Here is a 24,795-nt window from a genome sequence, read left to right as displayed (position 1 = left end):
AACACATAAATAATGGATGCGATGATCAAAATACGTCTTTCAGATCTGAATATTCTAACTGCTACTTACAGATGCCAATGCCTTTCCAAGTGCATCACCCGTCTGTGAGCTTCCAGCACCATTTCCTCTGTTTCCTGTAATGTGGAAAGCAAACCCAACATTTATTTTTAAAGCTAAAATTTTATTTACTTTTTTTTATTCATCACGTACAGTTGAGCAACCACTTTTTAAATGGATATTCTGAGGAAGTCAGTGTCAACAGAATCAGTTCTCATTATACTTAAAAATTTAATTTAAACAATTAGATTTAAATTTAGATGCTCTTCTCTTTAAAGTCAAACACAGTATCACCATGAGAACTTAAGGACCAACAAGTGAAAGCAGTTGGAAAAAAAAGACTGAAATTATTTTCTAGGATCACAGGCTAATTTTAATGAAATATGAAAAGAAAATAAAAATCAGAAAATTATATTATTGCAGCTTATTTCTAAACTGTTATCACTAAAGTGCTGCATGCTTCATTAATTCTTAAAGCCAAATTCACTGAATAGTTCCTTGTGTGTCTCCTTGCTCCCTCTGCTCTAGTTTCCCATGTTATACTCTCATCTTTATTTTAGAAAATCCCTGAAAAGCTCTTATCCACCAAGCTTTCTGTCACCCCTGTTCTTAGTTGCATGTCAGCAGCTTTGCATGCCCTTTTGCTCCGTACACCATCAAGCCAAGAGGAGGTCTGAAGCCCTGCCAATTGGAAACACAGAAAGGACCCGAATCCTCTGAAGTATCTGCTTTACTGTAGAAGATAGACCCTTTAAAAGTGAATCCCCTTTCTCCAATTATCAACTTCTAATGCCAAAAAATTGTATTTAATATGAATGTAAGACATTCACATCAGAAATCCAAATCATGCAACACTCGCTCTTTCAAGTTTGTGGCAAACTTGGACTTTCCAGCCTGAATTTCCCATATAGATTCATTAACTGGGTTCTGTTTAAAGATCTGAGTGTAAAACGTGTTCCCAAATCAAAGCCAATATAGTCACTCTAACTAAAATCCGCTTACCTAAAATGAAGCTAAGTGCAAATCATACCGAACTGACAAGGGGTGTGTACAAGCATTTAATTTCTACAGCTGTATCTTATGATGTGCAAATATGTGTAAGGAACAGATGATCATCCTATACTTCATGCTTTCTAGGTAAGCACGGAAGAGACTAAACCAGCCACCATACTGGCTATTCAGTAATCTCTATTTCCGTTAAGAGAGGAATTTACGATGCAGTTTATCAAGCTCCCCAAAGGAAGTCTTCCTGCCTTTCTCCTGCACTGTACCTGGGTGATACAGCAGCTCTGAAAACTGCAACACCAGAACTACCTATATAAACGGGTACATATACTAAACTATGGAAGGATAACTGCCGTTAAGTTAGATAGACACAATCTCCTGAGCATAGGCTTGGCTGTGAAAGCAAATAAACCAGTAAGTCTTAAGCTGACTGCAAAACAATTTGCCTCACCTCAGCCATACAGAGGACAGAAACGTCACAGTGGTGCAGTATCCCTGATCTACAAGCATCCCATAAATTAAATCTTACTAATTTTGTACGTCATGCAGCCCTAAATTTCATTTTCTTGTAAAACTAAAAAAAAAGGCAGGAAGAACTTTTTACCCAGAATATTATCTGATCCATTGACAGGTGGAGTGTGTGAGGCAGCTACATAAGGTGAACTGCTGGTACTGCCACGATGGAAGCTAGACATTGGAGGAAGACTGGCATTTATATCTGTAGGTGAGACTGAATGCGGGGGATAGCTCTAGAGAGAAGAGAAACAGACATAAGACATTAAGTAGTCTTTAAATAAATGTTGATATTTTAAGATGCCAAATATACAACACCCAGCTCTTTAATAAAGAAAAGGATTCATCCATCCTCTGAACAGACCACTATACAGCCACAGATTTTTATTTATACAACAGGCATAAATAAAAGGACATAAGTCTAATACAGTAAGTTTGTGATTTCTGACAACTGGGTTTTTAAGTGACATACATGAGCAGCAAACAAGAAATGAATTCTTGTAAGTCAGATCTCCATATACAAGTACAAATACATTAATCTGTGCTGCGTATCTTACCAAACGGTCATGTGTGTGCAGGCTGCCATAACTGCCAGACTGGGACATGTGGGAAGAGGAGCCTCCCAGCATCCCACCATAGCCAGGCTGGCTCATGCCATTGGATGAACTCCAGAGGTCAGAAGAACTGTGGGTCCCATCTTTTTTTATTATTATTTTTAATAAAAAAGAAAACAAGAAAAATACGTTTAATGAAGAAGAGTACTGAGTTCTACTTTCCTTTTCAAAATTATTTTAAAAGAATACAGAAATTCAGCTACTCAGACTAACATCAGCAGGGAAATGGTGACCAGTTTATACTGCGTCTTTTATTTTCATGCCACCACACTGTTGCTATATTTATAAAAAAACAAAACAAAAAAAAAACCACACACACAAAAAAAACCCCAAAAAACCACACACAACCAAAAAACCAAGAGAGGCTTTATAGCTGAAATACAATCCAGCCACAGCTGAGAAAATACCAAGTACTTCTGCTAATTACACAGACCCTCAGTAAGGCCAGATTTATATCAAGAGGGTTGATAAAAATTCCAGACTGAAACAAATAATAAAAAAGGAGGTGGAGGAGAGAGAAGTTTGGCTAAGCAGAGTTCATCATAAACATAGAGTGCAAAACATCTATTAACCTAAAATAAGCAATTTATAGTCTAAAATACCTTAGTACTATAAAAATATAAAAACATTTCATAATAGCAGATTTAAGTAACTGAAATGACTACATTACATAAGCCTTAAACCCGTGTGTCAATGCAGTTTTCCTGAAGTGCACAAACTGAAGTGCTCTGTAAATTCCCATACTGAGAGACTATGCTTTCAATATGCTCCAAAAACTCATCAGACTACAGTATGAGCTAATTGTATGACGTGAGGCCGAGGAAATGAATTTCGCTCTCGTTTTGTTCAATGCAAAACCCTTTTTTTTTTGGCATGCTGGATATACAAGCATTTGAGAACTTAAGACTGTTAGCTGATATTGTACAGTCAAATTCCAGAACAGTCAAGAAGCCCTCACCTCATTTTTCTCTATCACTTCAGTGTGCTGCTCTGAAGCCCCTACAAATCAAAGGTTGGGGGATTCTGTTCATCTGGCCTGGTGTATAATCCCCTTAAATTTCAGTCAGCAATTAATGTCATGAGAAAAACTTTAAATCAACAGACAGCTCCCTTCATCTAAACATTTTGAAAGTATATAAAACTTAATCATAGGCTCTAGCACAATATGTTACCTTTACGCTTCCTCATTCATTCAGTACAACAGTGGCTAACTGCAGATTTCTGCCTAAAGGACAAGTGACACCTAGTCATATATTTAAAGTCATTTTACCCACCTTGCATAAAGAAAGTGCTAGCAAACATACTGCTTGGTGGCTTAGGAGATGGGTAACTTGGAGATTCTCTGTTGAAATCATCAGAACTCGGGGATGGTGCATACACCTAAATATTGGAGAGCAATAAAAGCAGGTTAGTAGTATCTGGGTGTCCTGCACTAAAAAACCCATAACAGCAGACAGACACAGATAGAAAGCACAAATAAAAAAAGAACAGTGTAGCAAGCTGCAGCATTTGTTGCCCTTGTTTTATTTGCTTTTTTAGCAAGTTGCCACAGTACAGAGGAACTACAGTAGAATGATCCTAACAACACACTTTCTGGTGTGCCAACTCAGCCAGGTGGCCTGATAAAAGCTTGAATGCTGATTTTGCTTTCTAAGTGCACGACTTGCACAGACTTGTTGCTCAAGATTAAAAAAGCAAGATAAAACAACTGGGCCCCAAACAAATTTTATTTTAAAACAACTGTATGCCCGTTTGAATATTTAATTAGCTGGCATCCCAACAATCAGAAAGAAAAAGAACATCCAGTAACAAATGGAAAGATTTTAATGCAACTATTGTATTATCCATTCACAAACTTGCAGGGCTTGTATAGTCATCAAAAAGATATGTAATGCAAGTCCTGAGGAATAATCTTAAAACTGCAACATTGAGCAAATTATTTTCACACTGGCCTAGCATTAAACAAAACCAGCATGATTCTTTTTTCAGTGTAACACCACATTGGAATGACCATTCTCGACTTGCAAACACAAATTTTCTTAACAACTTAAAAATTGTAAGATGCCAAATAAACATAATGATTAGAAGTGTTACACTGCAGTGACTCTAAGAAGAAATATGAAGGATATTCAGGAATAAGTAAGTCAAATCAACAAAGCCAGTATTCACAGACTCAAGGACTCTACCCATAACATTAGTTGTTCTAAGCGATGCTATTTCTTCATAACAGTATTTTGGTCAATATGCTGAATATTGCAGTATGACTAGTGTATGTTAAAAGAATTTTTTTTTTTTTTTAAAAAAGGCAAATAACAAATACCGCAGCAAAGAATATCAAAATGTAACATTGAAACCAGAGCATCTTTCTGCTACAAAGTAAAAAATGTGGTATTTTTATTTTTTAATCGTTCACCTCACTTGTAAATACATAAGACTTCACAAACACAATGTATTAAGGATAATTTTAAAACTTTAAAGCTTACATAATGCAACTTACAAAGTGCACTATGCCCCAAAATTCAGAAGTTATTCTTTTTATCCCTTCCTATGCAAATACAAGCACACGCATGTATCTCCAGCATTCACATCGCTCCCTTGTCTTTCTGGGATGTTGTTTACCAAGCAAGAGAAGGCCAGGAAAACCAAGCCGGCCAACAAAAAAGAGTAAGCTCCATAAAAGAGAACCATTGTTCTGCAGAGGGCGATTGTTCTGATACGGATATTTAGAAAGTGAAGTGGGCAAGTCCCGCTTTCATTTGCATACCAATACCCCTCCTCCCCACTCCCAAATGCTTTTCCAGCCTGCTGTTTGTCAGACCAAATGGCTGGGCATGTGCCTGCAGACAGCACTCTTTTATATCACAGGGACTGATTTACCACTCTCTTAGACTCGTTTTACATCAACAGAATTTCAATAAAATCTATCAAACTGCAGTATGATGGAATCAGGAGAAGGGCGCAAGGAATGAAGCCAGGGCATAGCTGTCGATACCAGCCATGTAATGAAAAGGGCAGCAGGTAAAAAGACACCTGAAAAAAAGGAGTCACGTGGAAAACTTAGGACTTCTAGTTGCATGCTTGTTTTAACATTATTTTTAAATCAAAATAAAGGAAAAAAATTCAGGAAAGAAAGCCTTTCGGGGAGCCTTTGTTCAATATTTTACTTGCAGATTTTCAATTTACGGAATAAATGTAAAACAGAGATGCTTACCAAAACTGAGTGACAGAATGACAATACATTACAGGCAACGTTAACAGTACATATGTATTTACTATATATGATGAATGCATGTATATTCCATGCCTCAGACATATTTTAACAGAAATGTCACTCTGTCAAATTGTAAATACTCACACTCATAAGACTGCAAACATATTAGGCAAAACTGGGCTAATTTACAAGTTCTCTGTTGTGCAGAATAATGCAGCATGTGCTATAGCTGATGGATAATCTATCACTGTCACAGGACAGCAGTGGAAACAAAGCTTTATGACATTTAGCACTGCCACAGAGATGTACACTGATTAATGTGAAATCACCTACAATGATAAATTATACTTCTTTTAAACTGTAAAGTTATCAATGAGATTTGTAAATACAAGCTTCAGACTGAAATTTTAACATTTTACATAATTGGGTGATTTATAAAAACTGATTAAACACTATCTCAAAAGGGAAATTAAAATGAAAAACTCCTACAAATGTATCATTTACAGATACATATGTACAAGCCATTAACATAATAAAAATGTTATGAATTATAGTAACGTAAAAGAGGCCCTTCCAAACAGCTACATGAAAGTCCTAGCACAGACACATAACTTTATATAGTTTCTGCTTGTTTTCGTATCTTAACTATAGCTTGCAAAAACATAGCTGCAATGTTATGAAGCTGCACTTGTGCCAGTCTAGATTTTTCAGATCAAAGGGTTCTTGCGGCAAAACACAACTGATGTGGTCTCAAAGACTTCATTAACTCCAGATGTGGGGAAATAGCCAGCCAATTCCACAAAAGGAGCAAGTCTCTTTTAGTTACAATCAGAACTACCCACAAATTAAAACCAGGCCTCTGATGTCATCTGATCACCTGCAGATGAGCGCCAGGTTTTTTTCTGGTTAATGACCTAATCATAATTTTTATGTTGTGTTACTACAAACAAAATTTAAAAGCAAAGGAGAAAATTTACGAAGATTAACCTGAAGTCCATGAGATGTGAAATACAAAGGTTTTAAATAAAAAAGCTGATAAAAAAAGATGACATTTTATTTTTAAGTCGGGAAGCGATATATCAGGGCAACTAGTTTGTTCACTCTGAAAGCCCCACATGCACTAGGACCCCTATATCCAGCAAAACGTAGCCTCTGTGGCTGCTAGCCCGCAGGAGGCTTGCATGGCTGCGCAGCAGCTCCCCGGTCTGCGCCCTAGTTAAAGGGCTCTCTCTTCTGCAACAGCTGAGTAAGGCAGTTATAAATATGACGTGGCTGCTCAAGACGGCCTCTTTTAGCTATTAAACTGATAACAGGAGGCATCAAACCAGTTTTTCCTGGCTGACATTCCCACTAAGACAAGGAATACTGTTAAAAGGTCAGCCTGTCTGCAGAGTCTCCTTGAAGAGGGTTGTCTCCAGCAGGTAGAAGAAGAGCCCATCTTCTAATCCCCTTAAACATACTGCACCCGAAGGCATCGGATGTGTCTCCATACTGACAAGCAAAACACTCTCCGATTATGAATGGGAAATTCCCTTCCGATAAACACAAGCCAAAACCAGGTTTTTTACATGACTTATCAAGTGGAGGACTTGACTTTTTTGGAGCTGTGCTAGAATATACATCAATCCTAATGCTGCAGTGCTTCTGAAGGATAGATTGCCTCTGCAGAGGGAAATAGGACAAATGAGTTGCAAAGGACATCAAGTCAGAGACCCACATTGGTCTCTTCCACACCCTGAACTGGTTTATGTTTCTCCAGTGGGACAGGCAGGATGACAACTAAGATTTTTTTGAGGGGTAGTGGTGGGAGCTGACTTCAGAACAGAGCTGAGAAGACATTATCTGTACTACATCAACTTTAAGCAAAACAAACACATCATTCAGTTCTGAAATCTGCCCTGGTGATTAACATACATAATGAACACTATCATGAAAGTTACACAGGCCTAATATATCTAAAACATATCAAAGGATTACACAGTGTGCTTCTGTTTACTAATACAAGTGCAAATAACATGAACATTAATTTGAAGATCTGGATTTACCAAATTTTATGCTAAGTAAAACTTCAAAGTCTCATTCTATAAATGCATTTAATAAATATAACACTTAAGAGTCCTCCTGTTGGCATACTTCTCAGGCAATCTTCCCATAATCTGTTTCAAATTCTTAAATATTTATCAATATTTAATATTAATGTTAAAAGCAGATTAAAAAATAGCAATGAAGCAACCAAACCTTACTTCCGATGAGCTCATGCTATCTCAAGACCAAGGCTTCCATCACACATACTGGTTACGGAATTATGAATTATGTTACTCATTTAAGCCTCGTTATTAACAATTCTTGGAAGTTCAGGAAAATATTTATCAAGCTGCTAGAGACAGAACTTTTGAAACCAGTAGAGATGGATACCCTATTCTGTAGCTTGTAAACTCTGCTAAGTAGTCTATCTACATTCCATCAGCATCAGTCATGCACTAAGCAAGTGCGCACTGATGAATGATTTGTACATGTGGCAAAATTTTACAGTGTATTATCTGAAGGTTTTGTGGCAAAAGCTAATTCTGCTGAAAGGCAGCTCTGGGAAAAGGAAACTTGTTTTCATGTTTGTTATATTTCTGACAAAATCATGTACTAAAACTTCAGGAATGTGGAATAGTAACTCTAGTTTTCCATGCTCCTCTTTACAGCAAGACAGAAGCTGCCAAAAAAAAAACCAAACCCACCCACCCTAAATTCTTGTTTAGTTGATATTTAAGCAAGATGATAAAATGAAGAGCCCTAGTATACAAGATCAGTATACCATATCCTCAATCACACTTTTTGTTTCCAATACCAGGTGTAAAGGTTCATACGTTTTAAAAACTCTTCTCACCACCCAGAATGAAAATAAAACACTCCTTTAAGAGAACAGAGCATCAGTCTTGTCTGCAAATCCAACCATAATTTTTAAGGATGGTATAAAATTCAAAGTCCTAGAAGCAGCTAAACTGAATTCCATCTTAAATAAATGTTTATGCAGTTTAGGCATGTTATACATGCCTATTTGGGTATTTTTGAAATGCAGAAACCCATTGCAATGATACACAGCACAAATACTTCCTAGCTTCTTCCGCAGTAAATGAAAATTTTAAAGTCATGTTAAAAAGTGATAGGCAAACTTCCCAAAAATCCCAAATTCAGTATATGGAAACCTTTTGGTCTGTTCTTTTGATTTGATTTTATTTTTCAAATTGTGGTGCAAGGCAGAGGGGGGAGGAAAAGGAAGGTAAGGCAGCAGGAACACCACCAGAAATACACACACATATATAGTGCTTGAAGATTCTTTTTATATTTTATTTGCTAAGCAAAATCTCTGCCCCACACTCTTCAAACTACGCTGTTACTGATGGATGCATACAACTAGCTCTTCAAAAACTCCCAATTAAATTCATCTAAGGAAACAAAAAAATGGAAAAGTTGAAACTAATCAGCCTGTTTCTTAACCTGCTCCCTGTATTTCAGAAGGCTATTATGCTAGCTGTGATAGGAATCCCCATCACCAGTACTGACCACAGGAAGATGCGGTAGTAGATATAAAGCTATCTTTTGCATTTGTTTATCTCTTCTCTGAACTCACGAGTACTCTCAGTTTCTGTACCTCCAACACAGGCTATTATATTTCTGCAAACAGACTTCAACATGCACATGATTATGAAAGCAAACGCATTGAGCAAACAGGGGTGTGTTACTCTTTGGTGCTCACATTTTGAGAAATATAGATCCATCCAATGCAGCACCTGATCCCATCCCTAGCTGCTTTCATTTGCCCAAGGAAATGGACATAACCTTCACTTTAAAGCATCAATAAAGCTTGTTGCAGACAAGACACTTCTGGCAGGGCACCACTGCTCAGCGGATTGGCAGTTCAACCCAGTGGAGTGGAGCAGGGAAAACTCTCTTGGGCTGATGCATTGTAACTCATAGTTTTTTAGTGGGATGGGGAGGCAAAAGAGAAGGGCGAGAAACGGGGGGGGGATCCAGCTGACCAGTGTTTACTACCTCTCTTTGTTCAATGTCCACAGCCATGTACCCCTAGAGATTTTCCAGATGATCGTATATTTGTCCTGACTTACAAATGTTAGCTTTGACCTTGCTTAAGTTGCTGTGGGCAGCATATGGTACAGAACAGCTTTAATTGTACTTTTCTCCCTGTATACTAACTGGCCCGATACTAATAAAAGCAGAATTGAATCGTTCTTTTTCGCACCTGGTTGCTCCAAAATTTACAAACTGAAAACATTTTCCATTGTTGTTAAAAGACTTAGTACGGTATTTATTGCGTAACAGCTACAGAAAGGCATGCTGTCGTGTTATCTAAGCATCATGCAGTATTATTAACATGCTTCTCTCTGCTGTAATTCTTGAGATTGATGGCTGCAAGACAGGCATTTTCTCCACTAAAAAATACCTGAATATACACATATATACGTACACCTATGTGTATTTATTAATCTATACACATGTGCCCATACATATGTATATATGTATGCACACACAGACACATGTTTATAAATAGCCTTTTACACTCCCAAAATTCTTAGGAAAAAAACATTTTCTCAAAAAATCCCCATATAAGCTAGCTTAAAAAAAAAACCAAACAACAAAACCCAACACACCACACAAATCACAAAGCATTACATATATGCAAAATATATATCTCTGCTGATTTTTTTTCTCCCTTTTTAAATAGGCATTGTGGAAACCTACAGTGAAAGATGCAGTAACTCCACCTTGGAAAATGGCTCAATAAAATCTCAGCCTATGCCAAGAAAAACAAATACTTATTCAATAATAAAAAATACTCATACATAGACTGGTATATCAAATTAACCCACACAATGCGTAGAATACAACAATAATGTGTAATATATTAACAAATTTATTCTCATATGAAATAGCTGTCATAGGTGATATAAAATAAATTATAATCAATACTGTTCCTTAAGATGATTTATTTTGGTAATAACTGACACATTACTCTATTGAGATCTAGATAAAAATAATTCAACAGTATATTTAGAAAATAACCAATTTATTTCTAAACTTGTAGGTGAGCTGAAAAAAGTGGAAATCTTTCAAGTCTGGGTTTTATTCTTTATGCGCAAAGAAGATATAAAACTTCTATACTTAAATATTATTTTGGTGGTATTGCATTTTATAAAATTCAAATGAAAAGGCCCCAGTGAATGAAGAAGTTTGCTTAATTATTTATTAGTTAAAACAAAGAATAAAATCAAAATATTTTAAAAGTATAATTTAAATTTGTGCTATTATTTCTACATAAACATTTTTTGCAGCTTTTTTTTAATGGGGGTTAGGTGTTTTGATTTTTGGGGGAGTTTGTAGCATAGCTCTTGAATGAAAGAGAAGAAAAGGTAAAACTTTAAAGATAGATGCAATTTTTAACTATAATTTAATTTTTTTTAAAGCTCTATATTAAAATTTTGTAAGCCTTCCATAAACTGAGAATATTTTCTATATATCAACAGGTGAAGGACAATTAAAAAAAAAAAAAAAAAAAAAAACCAAAAAAAAAACCAGGCTAAACCTTCTAGTTCAGTGCAAGTGCTTTATTTTCTTTACAAAACAGATTAAGATGTTTCTTCTTTTTAATTTGGTGAGGATTCTTGAAATATGTATTTTTTGTAACACCTATTACATATAATGGTAAAATTTTACTCCTTAGCAAGGAATTTGTATTAAAACGCGACTTTTCACTGTCACCTGTCCCTGCTAAAACATACAAAAATTACAAAAATTGAACCTCTTCTAATAGTAAAAACCCCTGAGTTAATTTTTAAACTTTTAATTTATGTGCCAGTGCACACATGACCATCTATTGGGGCGCTCAGATACTTGTTTTTCAGCTTAATATTAAGCTTTCTTCTGGCTTACAAATTTAAGAAGTTGAAAAGAACAAGACATATTTAACAAAAAGTTTGAAACACACATTTCCTACATGTCATTTCCCACTTGCTTTCTGTGTAAATAAATCAGATTTTATATACCTCAGCAGGTATCAAGGAATGTCAATATCCAAAATCTAATACAATAATCTAAATAAAAACCTCGAACTCCAACAATGAGGTACATACTACTAATTGATCAAACAATACAAATAAAAGCAGTAAGACATCAAAATTAGGATATGTACTGTTCTCTCATTATGGAAAGGTTCATACAAAGATTTGGCATACACACCAAGATGTGTGCTTCAAAAACTGTAACACAAAAACCAGCCCCCCCTACTTCACATACCCTCCTGTATATTTAAATTAGTAATTTAGTCCAACTTGCAGAATTCCTAGGAGAGAAAATGCTAAAAGCCCGTGAGATGTTAGAAAAAAATTAAATAAAACCTTGGGCAACATGATATAGGATCATCATATGATTTGTCATCTATTTACTAACTCTTCAAGCTCATAAAGGTCACCTCTGACCCATAACAGGCACATGCTATCAATTTTCAAGCCATGCTCTCCTACAGTACCAGCACTTCCATCTACTATATGCCTGGAAATACTTAATAAGATCAAAGCCTTTTTTCCTGCTACAAGAACAAAGAGAAATGTTGTAATAGAGTGATCTGTGCTCTAGAAAGAATAAAATCAAAACTCCATGCAAGTTATATTCCCTTTGCTTCAGGGGTATTGTATAGTTAATTTTACTTAAGTCTTATATATATCTTCACATAAAACTTCAAACAGATTGTTTTAGCCTAGGAGCAGACATGAAAGAAAAATAATTTCATATTTGAAAGACAGCTGGCATTTATACCAAAGGAAATGAAATAGAGACCAAGCAATTTTACTCATTCCCCTAACTTCTCCTCCAGGATCTTTTCTGTTATTCAAGAAGTTCATACACAGTATCTTTAATGAATATAAAGATCCATAGTTTAATTATCATTGAACAAAAATCTTGGCAAAAAGTTTACTAATGAAGGCAAAGCTCACATAGGTCCACGAGAGAAGAAACAGGAGTAAAAAAAAAACCCACAAAAAAAAACAAACACAAAAAAGAATATCAGCATCTCCCTTTTTCATATTTAATGTTATTTTTATAACAGAAGGAAGCCAAAACCACGTACGACATAAGCAGACTGAAAAAGCGTGCTGTGTTAAATTTACCATCGTATGCTAATTTTTACACACACAAGTCAGAACCGTTGTCAAATGAACTTAAACATTTTAAGTATCAATCATGAAAGAGAAGTATCCCATTCAATTTCCAGAAAGTTAAAATGTAGAGAGGAGAGTTAATTTTTTCAGAAACCGCTTTTTTTTTTCCCCCTCCTCCAGGAGTTGCAGCAATATTTTGATTACTTCAAAATCATGCAAGGGAAACGACCAGCTCCGGGCAAGGCGACGTTAATGGCTGGCTAGCGGATGCTGCGGTACTGAGGCTGCAGAGTGCCCGGCAGCACGGCGCGCTGCCGATGCGATGGCCAGGGCTCGGGACCGGCCATCAGTCAGCCAGAGCGGCAATTACTGAGGTGCGCTCGGGAAGGCTGCTCTGCAGTCCTTTGGAAGAGGAGAGGTAAAAAACCAACCAAACAAACAGAAAAAAACCCAACACCAAAACAAAACAACAACAAACCCCAACGAACAGCCGCAGGCACGCAGGAACCCAAACTTCACTGCACTCTGCACGGAGCGCCGCACTGCCAGCACCTCAGCGCGAACGGGACCGGGGACCGGGGTCCGGGGCGGGCAGCGGCGGGCAGCGCGGCCCCGGCCCCGGCCGGGAGCGCCGCCTGGCTGCGGGCTGCTGCCCCCCGCACTCCCGCGGCGCCGGACTTGGTGCTTCGGTACGTAAGTGAGGAGACTTTCACCCCCCGCCCCGTTTCACAAAGCCGCCCGCAGACCCCAGAACCGTTTCGTTTGAAGACCAGCCGCCGCCGTTTGTCGGGCCCCGCCGGCACGGGGACAGGCTGCCTGCCGGCAAGCGCCCCCCGCCCTCACAGGAGCTGGACGCGCGGCGACCCCCGCGCTGTGAACTTGTATTTGCCCGACGACCGGGCGGCAGCCCAGCGCGGCTGCCCGGCGCTCGGCAGCTCCCGAACAAAGGCGGCCGCCCTTACCGTCTTCCCGTTGTAGTAGTACATGAGGGAGTTGCTGCCCACCCCGGGGACGGGGTACGCGCAGTACATGGCGAGGCTGGCGGCGGGCCGGGCTGAAGTGCACCGCCTCTCTCCACGACATCCACCCGACCGGCCGCCCGCCCGCGCGCTTCTCCGCGCCGCCCGCGCACATGGAGCGCCTCAAAGGCGACTTATGCAAAGCAGGACTGAACCATCTCCGGCCGGGCGCGGGGGTAGCGCCGGGCGCGGGGCCCCCGCCAGCCCTCCGCTCCTCCGCCTCTGCCCGCCGCGGCCCAGGCGCTGCCAAGCGGCACAGGGAGGGGGCACGCACACCAGTCCCCGCACACGGGCCTGTACGCACCGAGAGAGCGGCGTGGGCATCCGAATAAGTCGCGAGCTACAAGGCAGCAGCAAATGGATACGTCCTGAGCGAGTTAATCTTACGCTTTTTGTTTTAATCGAATTAGAGCACTTGTGGCAGGGGAGACGCTGCTTGATGCAGCTCCAGCCACACGGCCATCTGGCTCTGCCTAAAGTTGCTCCCAACTTTGGCAAACGCCTCCCAAAGCCATGGGGAGCTGCTGGGAGTGAGTCCCATGGGAAAGCGGGAGCACCCAGGCAGCGAGACCCTGCACGCAGCCAGCGCTTCCTGGGCCCCAAGCCACCCCAGCACATCCCCCGGGGCACAGCCTGCCTTCTAAACAGGGTAGTCTATGTGATGAGATGACCCTAACGCAAAGACAACACACACACAAGATGCTTGGCTTAAAAAAAAAAAATAATCATGTAAATATTTTCATTTTATGGAATCGTCCAAAATCCATCTTTAAGATACAGTATACAAAAGTATGATGGTCCTTTGGAAACATGAGCCCAGACTCCCTTTATATGGTATAATAGATTTTTGTATGAAAAAAGCAAATTCTGTACCCATATAAGAAAGGGAAGAAAAGAGAAGGGGGGGAACCCCAATAACCTTGGCACATCACAAAAATGTGAGTTATGCATACAGCAAACAGACTGCAACTTCCAGTACAAAAATCCCTCGATATTTGCACATTATCTAGGCCTGGTAAGTCTTTTTGCTTTCTTCACTGAACAGTAGCATTAACTAACATTAACTCTTAATGAGGTGTACATTTTTTTTATTTTCTACATATGAATGCAGTTGGTTATTAACTTAGCTCCTGATAGATCAGATATGGATTTCAATCCAGGAAAAAAAAGGTTAAAGCAAAACCACGTTTCTCCACCTCTAACTGTGTCAACTGCCAATGCTGTGAATTCTCCCTGCCTCCCTCCTAACAAAAGCAGGAAAATACTTCAGGATAAGGAAAAAAAATGGGCAAAGTTCAATTCAGCAATTTACAGGGAAGGAAAGCAAGCTGCAGAAATTTGGTTCGTTCTCCCAAGCACCTTGTGTGTCAGGGAAATCTTCTGAACTAAAAAGGTCCACAAGGGTGACAAACTGACTACAGTAGAATATGATGGTCAGATAAAAATCTTAGTGGGTCTTCTGTATAATGTCCATTATCTCAGGGCCTAACTACCATAGTACCTGTAAATATACAGAATATACACATAGTGACACATATTCACACCTCCGGCTTCAAATGCTTTTTCAGTGAACTTTTCCAATCAATTAGGTGACTACTGTGCTCAGACTATGTTGGCAAATACATCCTGAAGTTTACATCAGCTGAAGAACACTTGCATTTTTACTGCAAGTCAAACTACACATCCAGAACTATTTAACTATGCAGTAAAGCTAATGATATCTGAACGGAACTCTTCTCCAATACAAAAGGCGTAGCAGTAGCAGCTGCAAAAAAGAACATCACTATACTTCAGACTATTAAATCGCCAGGCCCACAGAGTGACTCCCGGCTTCCTTCTTCCCCTAGGGACCACAAAGACCCATTTCAGTCCCCAGAGAGTCTGTAAGAAGCTTTGATTTACAGCTAACAATGCCATTCCTTAAAGCTTCTCACTAATGTTCAGGACTCTACAGATGAGGTATGCTAAAAGATCTTCAGATCTTTGCATGTGCTACTTCTCATAGCGCACTAGATTAAAATCACTAATTCAGACTAATGTACAACTTAAGAAAAAAAACCTAAACCCTGGAAAAGGCACTTTCAGCTTGCAAGAGTTCAAGAAGTAAGAGAACCCTTTTTTTCTGAAATAATTCAAGCACACAAACTTTTAAATCATTAAAAATACTTCCAGGGTAACTGGAGTCGGTTCTTTGAAGTAAAGATTATCATCAACATAGTTGTAATTGCTACTGCACCTCCATGCACACATGCTCAATTTTCAAAATAGCTGTATTTGAGATGAAAAGCATGATCAAGCCCCCTCTCAAATAATAAGCATTATCCACCCGCATTACAAGCAATTGGAAAAACGTTAAAACATACAGCCGAAAAATCTAACTTTACTATGTAGCATTGGGAGGGGGGCTTCTCCGCATTCCAACTGCCCTATACTTGTACAGAGCAATTGTAACGAAAAATATACAGGTAATATTAACTGGCAATATTTACTAACACAATTAACATTTATCAGTACAAGGAAATCATTGGCTTTGTTCACCATCACATGGGTAAGACAACAGCAACAATATTATCAATAAAACTGAGTAATGCCCCTGCAAATGCTGTCTGTTTGTAGACAAACTAGTTTAAAGACTGGTACCTCCATAATGAGTCAATAAATGAATTTGCTCCCGAGTTACTTCCCCACAAATCAAAAGGATAACAGTTTCGTTTTACCGAAAAGGGAATTAGTTGTCCTACCCTCAGTTACATCGTTGGGAATAAACTCTGAGTGTACGATACTTGAAATTTATCACTGTATCTGCTCTACATGTACTGTATGAAAACATTGTTTCTCACAGGACATTTGCTACATCAATTCACCTTATACGATCAAACCATAATTCCATCAAGCATATCAAACTTTAACCCGCAGAAGTTTACTTTCACCAGAATAGATGAAAAATAAACCTAAAATGGAAGAATTTGAAAGACTGCACAAGAAATTGTGATGTTGTTACCAATAACTCTGTATTTGCAGGAACTGCTACCAGATAACTATTCCAAAAGCTCCTGAAGTCCAAAGTAAGTTTTCGTTTTGCGGTTGCAATTTTTATAATCCCCATTTAAGCCAAGCAACAGCTGCTCTGAAATTTGTTTTCTTAAGAGAATCATGTTACAGTGAAATGAATCATAGCTGCATCAGCGATACAGTACTGGGTACAGTTGTTTACTCCATTTTTCCTTGATGACAAGTCAAGGGTTAATCTTATGACTCAGCCTGACAAAACAAGTCAGCTGGAGACAGGGCCAATTTTTTAAACTTGATTTCAGACAGACATGCCGTCAGCAGAGGAGCACTGAACTGACATGCACTTTGTAGCCCGAATTGTTTCCACTCATGACCCTGTACTGTGTGTCAAAAACAATAAACTGCTGTTTCTAAAGTATGTAAAGAGATTATGAAAGCTGATGCAGAGTAAAATACTGACCTAATAATAAACCAGGCTACCTGTAGGAGAATATTTTCAAAGATTGTTTTAGCACTAAGAGATTTTGTGAATGAACCACGTTCTCCTTGAAGACAAACTTTTATGAGAAATACATTTTTGTCCAACTTGTCAGAGCCACAAAGCAAATACACAATACACATATGTAACCCATCATTTGAATTTATAAAGAATAAACATAATTTCTCCAGATCACTGAAAATTATACTGTATGAAAGATAATTATGTAACTGTCTCAATGGATGAGAGCCATCCTCTGGTCAAACGTATTCTACAACAAGACTGAAATATCAAAATACTTTTAAAAGGTTATTGCTTTTTATCATCGTTTTGTTATTTTAAATGGGTTTATTCAAACACAACAAGTAGCAAAAGCTTTTACAACTAATTATGTGCAACTAGAAATTAAAGTTCCTTTTCCACCAACAAAAGCAACTGTGATGTGTAAACCCAAGTATCATGAGTTTCCTTGTGGAGAGCTGGCTTCAATCCTGCTGAAAAAATGGTAACGCGGTAAGAGCCCAAACCTGCTTTTGATAGGGATACTAATTCTATTGTTCTTACTAGTTTCTATTTCATTTCTTAGGGGCTAGGTTAACCTGCTATCTTTGGAAATAAGGCAAAGGCAACTGCCCTAGCAGTCTCTCCTTTCCTCCCCACTCTGTCCTAGGTTGGAACTTATTATCAATTTCAACCACATTCAACAGAGGAACAGAAGTTTCACAAGTGATTAAGTTCTTACCAGTTCTAAGAAAAATGGAACCTGAACAGAAGAGAGACCCCCCCCAACTGATGCCCCATTGAAATTAAGGCAAGGAATGGGAATAAAGGATAAAGGACTAATTCATAGAAAATTAGTCCCATACTGAACAACCTGTTGCTAATGGCAACATACATAGTAACTTTGAGCTGCTTCTCTTGCAACAATTCAGAAAAAAAATTCTAGGCATCTTCGAAGTCCCAATATAACTTATTTTAAAACCAAACATTTATGATGATTTAACTATAACAAGGCCAGAGTTAGGATCATCAATAAGGGATGCACTGAACATCATGCATTACATAGCTGTTAGAATAGACAAGATTTCAAGCCTTAAGAAACAAACCTGGCTGTTTTAAGGGGAAAACACATTGCTTATACCATCTTCTATTTAATTCATCAGTTAAGTAAATGTTAATTTATTTTAAAATCCTGGAAGTATAGCCTTCTGTTGTTAACCAACCACTAAGTATACTGTTCAGCAGAGACAGAGCAGACTAACTGTACAGAAGACAATTTAAAATAACCCAGTGGACCAATTTGATAGGCAAAACCCCCACAATATCCAAAGGAAGATGTTTTAAGCAAGTTAGTTTACTCATCTATGCAAGAGCTAAAATAGTTCGGCGGTTTTCCTGTTCAAAAGGTTTGTCTAACTTCACATTTAACATCCACGTTACTACAACCAGGGAAGAGGGGACAGTTTGAAGGGATAGAGAACAGACAACAAATACTAATGAAACTGATATTAATTGCTATCCATTACTTTTACCTAGCAATATTACAAGGGGGGTGGGGGGGGTGGTGTTGGTTTTTTTGTTGTTGGTTGGGGTTTTTTTTGTTTTTGTTTGTTTGGTTGTTGTTTTTGGTTTTTAAATCAGAAACTACAGTTAGGAATTTTCTCTTTCAGTAGTTTTCCAAGTAATATTGAACTTCAGATGATTAAGTTTTTTACATAAATATTTTACTGGAATGGAAAGAACGAGGGGGAAAGTGCTGTATATCACATTCTTCAGAATCAAACACAAAATTAATTTGAGGCGGTTTTAAAACTTGTTTAAAAATCTTTCAAATACAACTTTGATAGGATATTGCTCAAATTCAGGAATTTTTATTATTTTGCTGAAAATATTAAGCACTTAAGGCTTGAAAGCCTCTATATGAAGGTCTTAACTACCCATACCTGCATTAAAAAGTAAATAAGCATGTTTATTATCCTGAGGCAATAAATTATCCCATCAGAAGCCAGAAAATCATCATCCCAAAATGTGCTAAAAACCTACCCAATCTAAAAATGTGTATTTTAAAACCTGAAGTGAATTAGCAAGGCCGTGTACTGAAACTCGCAGAAGACTACTTGATATACAAATCTTTTCACATCAGCTCAACACGGCCAAGAAATTTTATTCGAAAAATTAAAAAGTGATTAAGGGGTCCCTCTGCTGGTCCAACCTTAGTATCATTTAACTTTTATTTCATTACTGAAGTACAGTGCATTTTTCACTTTCTTCCCCTCACCACCACCATGCAGCTATACCTGCACTTGTGTGATCTCCCTGTAGGTGGCTCCATAGCCAAAACCTGAGCCCGACCTCGGACATCAACGCACACACACTTTTTAAATACATTAAATAATTCAGTATCAGAGAAGCTTTAGAAGATTGCATGTCAAAATGCAGAGAGCTAATTGTGCCTCAGCATATATTTCCTTGCATCTTTCCCCTTCTTCTGTACTCCAGCTTGCTGCTCGGAAAAACTATTTTGCAAATGAAGCTGTGTGAGCTATCAAAAGCCAAACGAGCGATCCTTCTGCCATTCACAGTTAGGAATCCATCTACTACTTCCCTACAGAAAGAAAAAACGCTAACAACTAATCCTAGCTATCAGTGCAAATGGTATGAAATCCCATAACTAAATCTCCAAGACTGTACAACTTGCTTTCTTTGCAAGTCTTGACATCATGAGAAACTCTGTGGCACTAAAACAAGAGATAATTTAATTCAATTTCTTTGCTTCAGTGTGTAAATACACATCTTCATCTGAAATTTCATTTAAAGATTATGCAGTGCATTAATTTCAGTACCATTCTTTTGAAAAAGCAATCATTTTTGTATTGCCTATTTCTGACAAACAGCACAGTCACAGGCAAAGCAACCTGCCCAACATGTGGGCTGAGCAAGCAACTGAAAGGAAACATCTCGGTTCAACAGCACGTAAAAGTCTAGCAACACAACGTTGCTCACTACTTTCCCAGCTGACTTCAGGGATTATAAAAGTCTTCCCACCAAAACCACAAGTATTATCAAGCAAAAGATATCAAGAAATAGTCTTCAAAAAAAGCTTTTATCCTTATCTATTGTTATAAAACACCACACTAATTTATGGTAATGGACACATTAATCTTTGAGGTAAAGCAGAAGTTGCAGCAATTCGATATAATTTTTCCCTACATTACACAAGCTGCAATTCAGTCATGTTATTTTTTCAGATAACAGTTTTAGAACTATGCACAGATTTAAGGTTCTTTCATGCAGATCTACACTCTAATTTAAGAGCATCTAATATGCTCATTTTGATATGTTGTGAAAACTTCAAAAATAAAGTATCTCCAGTAAATCCAAACATAGAGAAATAATTTGTCATCATTATATATCCCTCTATATGTATATGCAGGATTTTCACAGAGAAGATCTCTCAGTTAAGCAACCTCACAAAGTTCACCACTGTCAGATGACAGTTTGGGAAAATGATCTGATTGCAATAAAAAAAAAGCTATTAAGAGAGGGTTACTTAAGTACCTTCACCCTAATTCAGTGAGAACTCCATCTGAACTCTCACAGCAGGACTTCGCAATGGACTGCTTAGTTGTTTAATGACAGCTAAATGTTCTTGTATAGCAAAGAGTGGGTGGGATGCTGTAATCTGAGGTTACTGCTGTTTCTACAGATAGATTTCAAATAAAGGGCATGTTGAAAAAAACGACAATAATCTAACCAGAAAACCAGGTCTTTTTCTTAAAAAGCATAAAATCTCAAAGAAATACTTTTACTTGGTTTGTAACACAATTTAGGCATTGGATGTTTTATATATTTGCTTTTTGTTCAAGCTCACAGATGAACACGGTACTTAAAAAGGAGTATAGAGCAAGTCCCTAAAAACTTTATCCCCTGAATCAGGTGACCAAAGAACAAGCATAAAGCAGAAGAAGGGAAGACAGAAGACTGAGTCACGAGGAAGAAATCGCAAGTTCTGTGTTGCATTATCCATAAGGATTTATTTGCTCTGTTTTGTTATTTAAAATTGCCTTCTAAAACACAGCACAGCATCAGAGGCAAGAGTTAGGCGAGTTACTGCTGTCTTTGAGAGTGTTGGATACTAAAGATGAGTGACAGTTGAATGTATCACTTGACTGCGCAAGGCAATTCAGAACAGCTCTGAACAAACTAAACACTGCTTTTTACATTTTGACACCATTTCTGGCCAGTGGGAACAAATCTTACCAAAAAAAAAAAAAGTCCCACTAGAAAGTCAGTTAAACACAACATCACAGTCAGTAAAAAATCACACCAAGTATCTAGCCAGGACGCTCCGAAGTTTTTATTCAGAGCCACAGACTTCCTAAAAAGCAACATCCTATTCCCAGGATGTTGCTTTACACCAGGCTACTTCAATACACATTGAACTTGCTAATGTTGAGGATAATTCTCTGAAGAAAGTCCACTCAGCATGGTGAATGTTATATTATTTTTAATACAATCTAAACATTAAAGTCTCAGAAACTGGGTTTCAGATAAACATTCAGAGGACTGGATCCTTTCTATTCCACCACTTCAAATAATCTCCTTTTACCCTTCAGGAGGGGTGGAGGAAGGAGGGAGCACACAAGGAAGTAAGATCTATTATTTTTCTTCTGGTACCATTGGTATTTTTACAAGACATCTCCTGAAATATATTTCTCAAGCTTGGTCTTAAAAGACTAGCATGATACCAGAAAGAAAAGTACCTTAAATGTTTGGGAGGTAGTTCTATGCATGCCAACCAAGTTTTCTCTAGCTTTACTTCATAACTAATTCTTGCAATAAATCAGCACCCACAGACTATACACATACTATAGAGGGTGATATATGAGGAACCCCTATAATCAAGCTATAAATTGTCTTAAATGTATTGAAAAATGTAATGAGTTTGAATTTAGAAAGAGATCTCTGGTATTAGAAAATATTAATTTGACAATCTCTTATTAAGCAAGCGGCAATCTAAAGTTTAATATTAACTGATAGGTACCATGGAAAGTCTAAAACACTCAAAACAGTTATTAGAAATGGCACTACACAGAAAGCAATCAGATATTTGTGCCTGTGTGTCACAGATTATTTTCTGTTAACAAAAAATCAACAGACATGATGTATTTCAGGTTATTTCTCTGGTAAGAGACTAATTAAATGGCAAAAGAATGATGATAGATATTCACACTATTTTTCTTAGAATTATGACCTCATGATAGCTACTGATTATGGTACTAGTAATAAATATTAGTTTGAAGTATTTTCTGACTACACATGTAAATAGTATGTTTCAGCTCATAGCCCATCTATAATTAGATGGCAATCTCCCCGTGTATTTCCAAGTGAGCCTTACTTTTCTTCCTTCTCCCTCTGCGGACTGAACAGCTCTTTGAAAACCCTGACACTCTGCCCTTCCTAACTCGGCCCCGCCGATTAGTTACAACTGGTTTCAAGTCACATGATGTTATTAGTTTCTTGGCTTAGTTAAGCCAACTCCTACAATCAGAAAAATTCTCAGAAATACAACAGTTTTGAATCTCTGAGGATAATGTAACTCACTGAACAGTATTTTCCCCCCTGCTATAATATAAATGGCACATCATAATCTTTCTGTTCACTCAAGCCTGGCTTAAGCTAACAGAAAAAATAAACCACTGATTTTTTAGTTTCTATCCTCCCCACAAGGCTTGAAATTTAGTAGCTGTAGTTTAACATAAATGCTTGCATGTCAACATTCAAAATGTTTTGGGCAATGACTCACCACTTAGCAACTTACGACAGGAAAACTTAAAAACACATTTTCCTGGTGCATTTAGTTTTTACAGTAAAAGGACAAGTTCAGATTGAGTTGCATTCCAGAAAGTAACTAAACAATTCATTAGCACTTTTCTCTGCAAGTATTTTTACTTTAGGCCCTGATAAGAACACATGAAGAAACATAAACCTCAAAGCAAGTAATTTCAGAAAATACCATACAAATCAAAGAGAAAAAGAAACAAACAAGAGGAAGATTTTTTTTTTAAATATCATAATGTCTTAGAAGATTGTTATTAAATTACAGTTATCTAGGAAATTAAATTACTGTTGAGTATCTGTTGACATGGTAGCTCTATACTAACACAAAAACATTACAGAAAACAATCTTTTAGCAACTGAAAAATTTAAAAATACAGATTTGCACAATAACATTAAATATAATCTTTCTTGTGACTTTCATACTATAAAGTTCTCTGCACTACCTATTAGCTAAATCAATTTTTATCTTTCCCACAATACATTCTGACTACTTACCAACGTATATTTAAAATAAAGACAACACTTACATAATTATCTACTCAATTTAAATTTCCTATGACGCTCAGTAAAATTTAGTTTTGTGTCATCTTCCAAACACATAATATCTCATATCGCTTTTTTTTTTTTTTTTGGTAAGATGTCATTTTACTTCAAGGCTCTATTCAGCACCGAAAGCACTGAAATACAGAGAAACAGTACTTAAAAATTGCAGCATCACAATCATTGATTATTCACAGTAACTGCACTTTATTGCGCAGATTGGTACAATGTTAATACAAATAAAATTTATCAGCATTTTGTTGTTTCCACTCTTCTCACAGAAGAAGAATTAAATTAAAACCATTTGAAAAATACTGCTTCTTAAAATTAAAGCCTGGTAAGAGAAACGAGAGAAATTTTTCATTTGCTAAAATGATCTCTTTACCTGGCTGACGCTACTAAATATTAAACATGTAACGTAAGCTTTATTACTCACCTAGAATTACAGTAATAAATTACATGAAAATTGCACTGCTATGTGTTTTAGCTTCTCTGACATTTTACATTTATTTTTGTTAATCTAGCAGAAATCATCTGCTAGACTGTAAAGCCACCCTATATAACACGCAACTGTTAAAATGTAAATTGCCAAACTATTTTTAGCTGCTGCTGGGGGGGGCGGGAGGGGGGGGCAGGGGGAGAAGAAGAATATTCCTGGCCTCGGGAATAATGATTTGAGGCATTGTGTTCATTTTGTTTATCAAGCAGCTATTCAGCCTCTAGTGGGGCCCAAGTGCTTATGCAAGCAAAAGCTTTTAAGAGTGCCTGCAGCTGCAATCCTGGCTTCCAGGTAGGCTGCAGGTTCAGAGCACAGCTGCCCCAGGCTATCTATACTATCTCAGCTCCATCTGGAAGTACGGTTAAAACAGGATTTCAGATCGCGGTTTCTGTATATATCACCATGAGCAGGGGGAGGGAGAAGGGAAAGAGAGGGAGGAGAGAACAGGGGAGATGCAAGGACTAGAAGACACCATCCATACTTCAGACTCAATACAAAATAAAAAGATCAGACCCATTTTGCTCCCACTATATTACTGTTGCCTGTGCAGTATGTTCTATTCAGCCTATCCGGCTTTGAGTTATGACTCATCCAAGTGCACCTGCGCCCATGTGTTAAGTACTGCCAAATAAAAGCCCAACATCCATTTACACAACAAAGAGATGTACCCCGCAAGGCAGCGGAGCTTCCCCCTCCCCTCCTGTTTGTTCTGAGCAGGGGAAAAAATAATTCTGTCCTTCACTTCACTGGGGATTTTTCACTTCACGTGGATTTTAAATGCAGATTCGTTTATAAACAATTTTCTTCCTTTTAAGAATAAAGCATATTTAATACCACAAA

General features: G+C 37.8%; 1 protein-coding gene across 12 annotated transcripts in view; it reads right to left on the bottom strand.

Annotated features, from left to right (window-relative positions):
* The window catches only part of TCF12 (transcription factor 12), a 175,572-nt gene that overhangs the window by 28,082 nt on the left and 122,695 nt on the right, over positions 1-24,795 (bottom strand). For 9 of the 12 annotated variants that reach the window (XM_072871703.1, XM_072871701.1, XM_072871698.1 and 6 more), the window contains exons 10-13: positions 3,464-3,569; positions 2,133-2,272; positions 1,667-1,811; positions 70-134 (exon numbers count right to left, since the gene is read on the bottom strand). In XM_072871703.1, the coding sequence (XP_072727804.1) occupies positions 70-134; positions 1,667-1,811; positions 2,133-2,272; positions 3,464-3,569 (456 nt within the window). Of the gene's footprint in view, positions 1-69; positions 135-1,666; positions 1,812-2,132; positions 2,273-3,463; positions 3,570-13,528; positions 13,695-24,795 lie in introns of those variants that run through there. The other 3 variants (XM_072871708.1, XM_072871710.1, XM_072871709.1) reach the window with 2 other exon arrangements.

This window comes from Ciconia boyciana, chromosome 8 (assembly GCF_034638445.1).
Source record: "Ciconia boyciana chromosome 8, ASM3463844v1, whole genome shotgun sequence".
Taxonomy (NCBI): Eukaryota; Metazoa; Chordata; class Aves; order Ciconiiformes; family Ciconiidae; genus Ciconia; species Ciconia boyciana.
The sequence above is the reverse complement of the archived record's forward strand: the minus strand, read 5'-3'. Positions and strand labels throughout refer to the sequence as shown.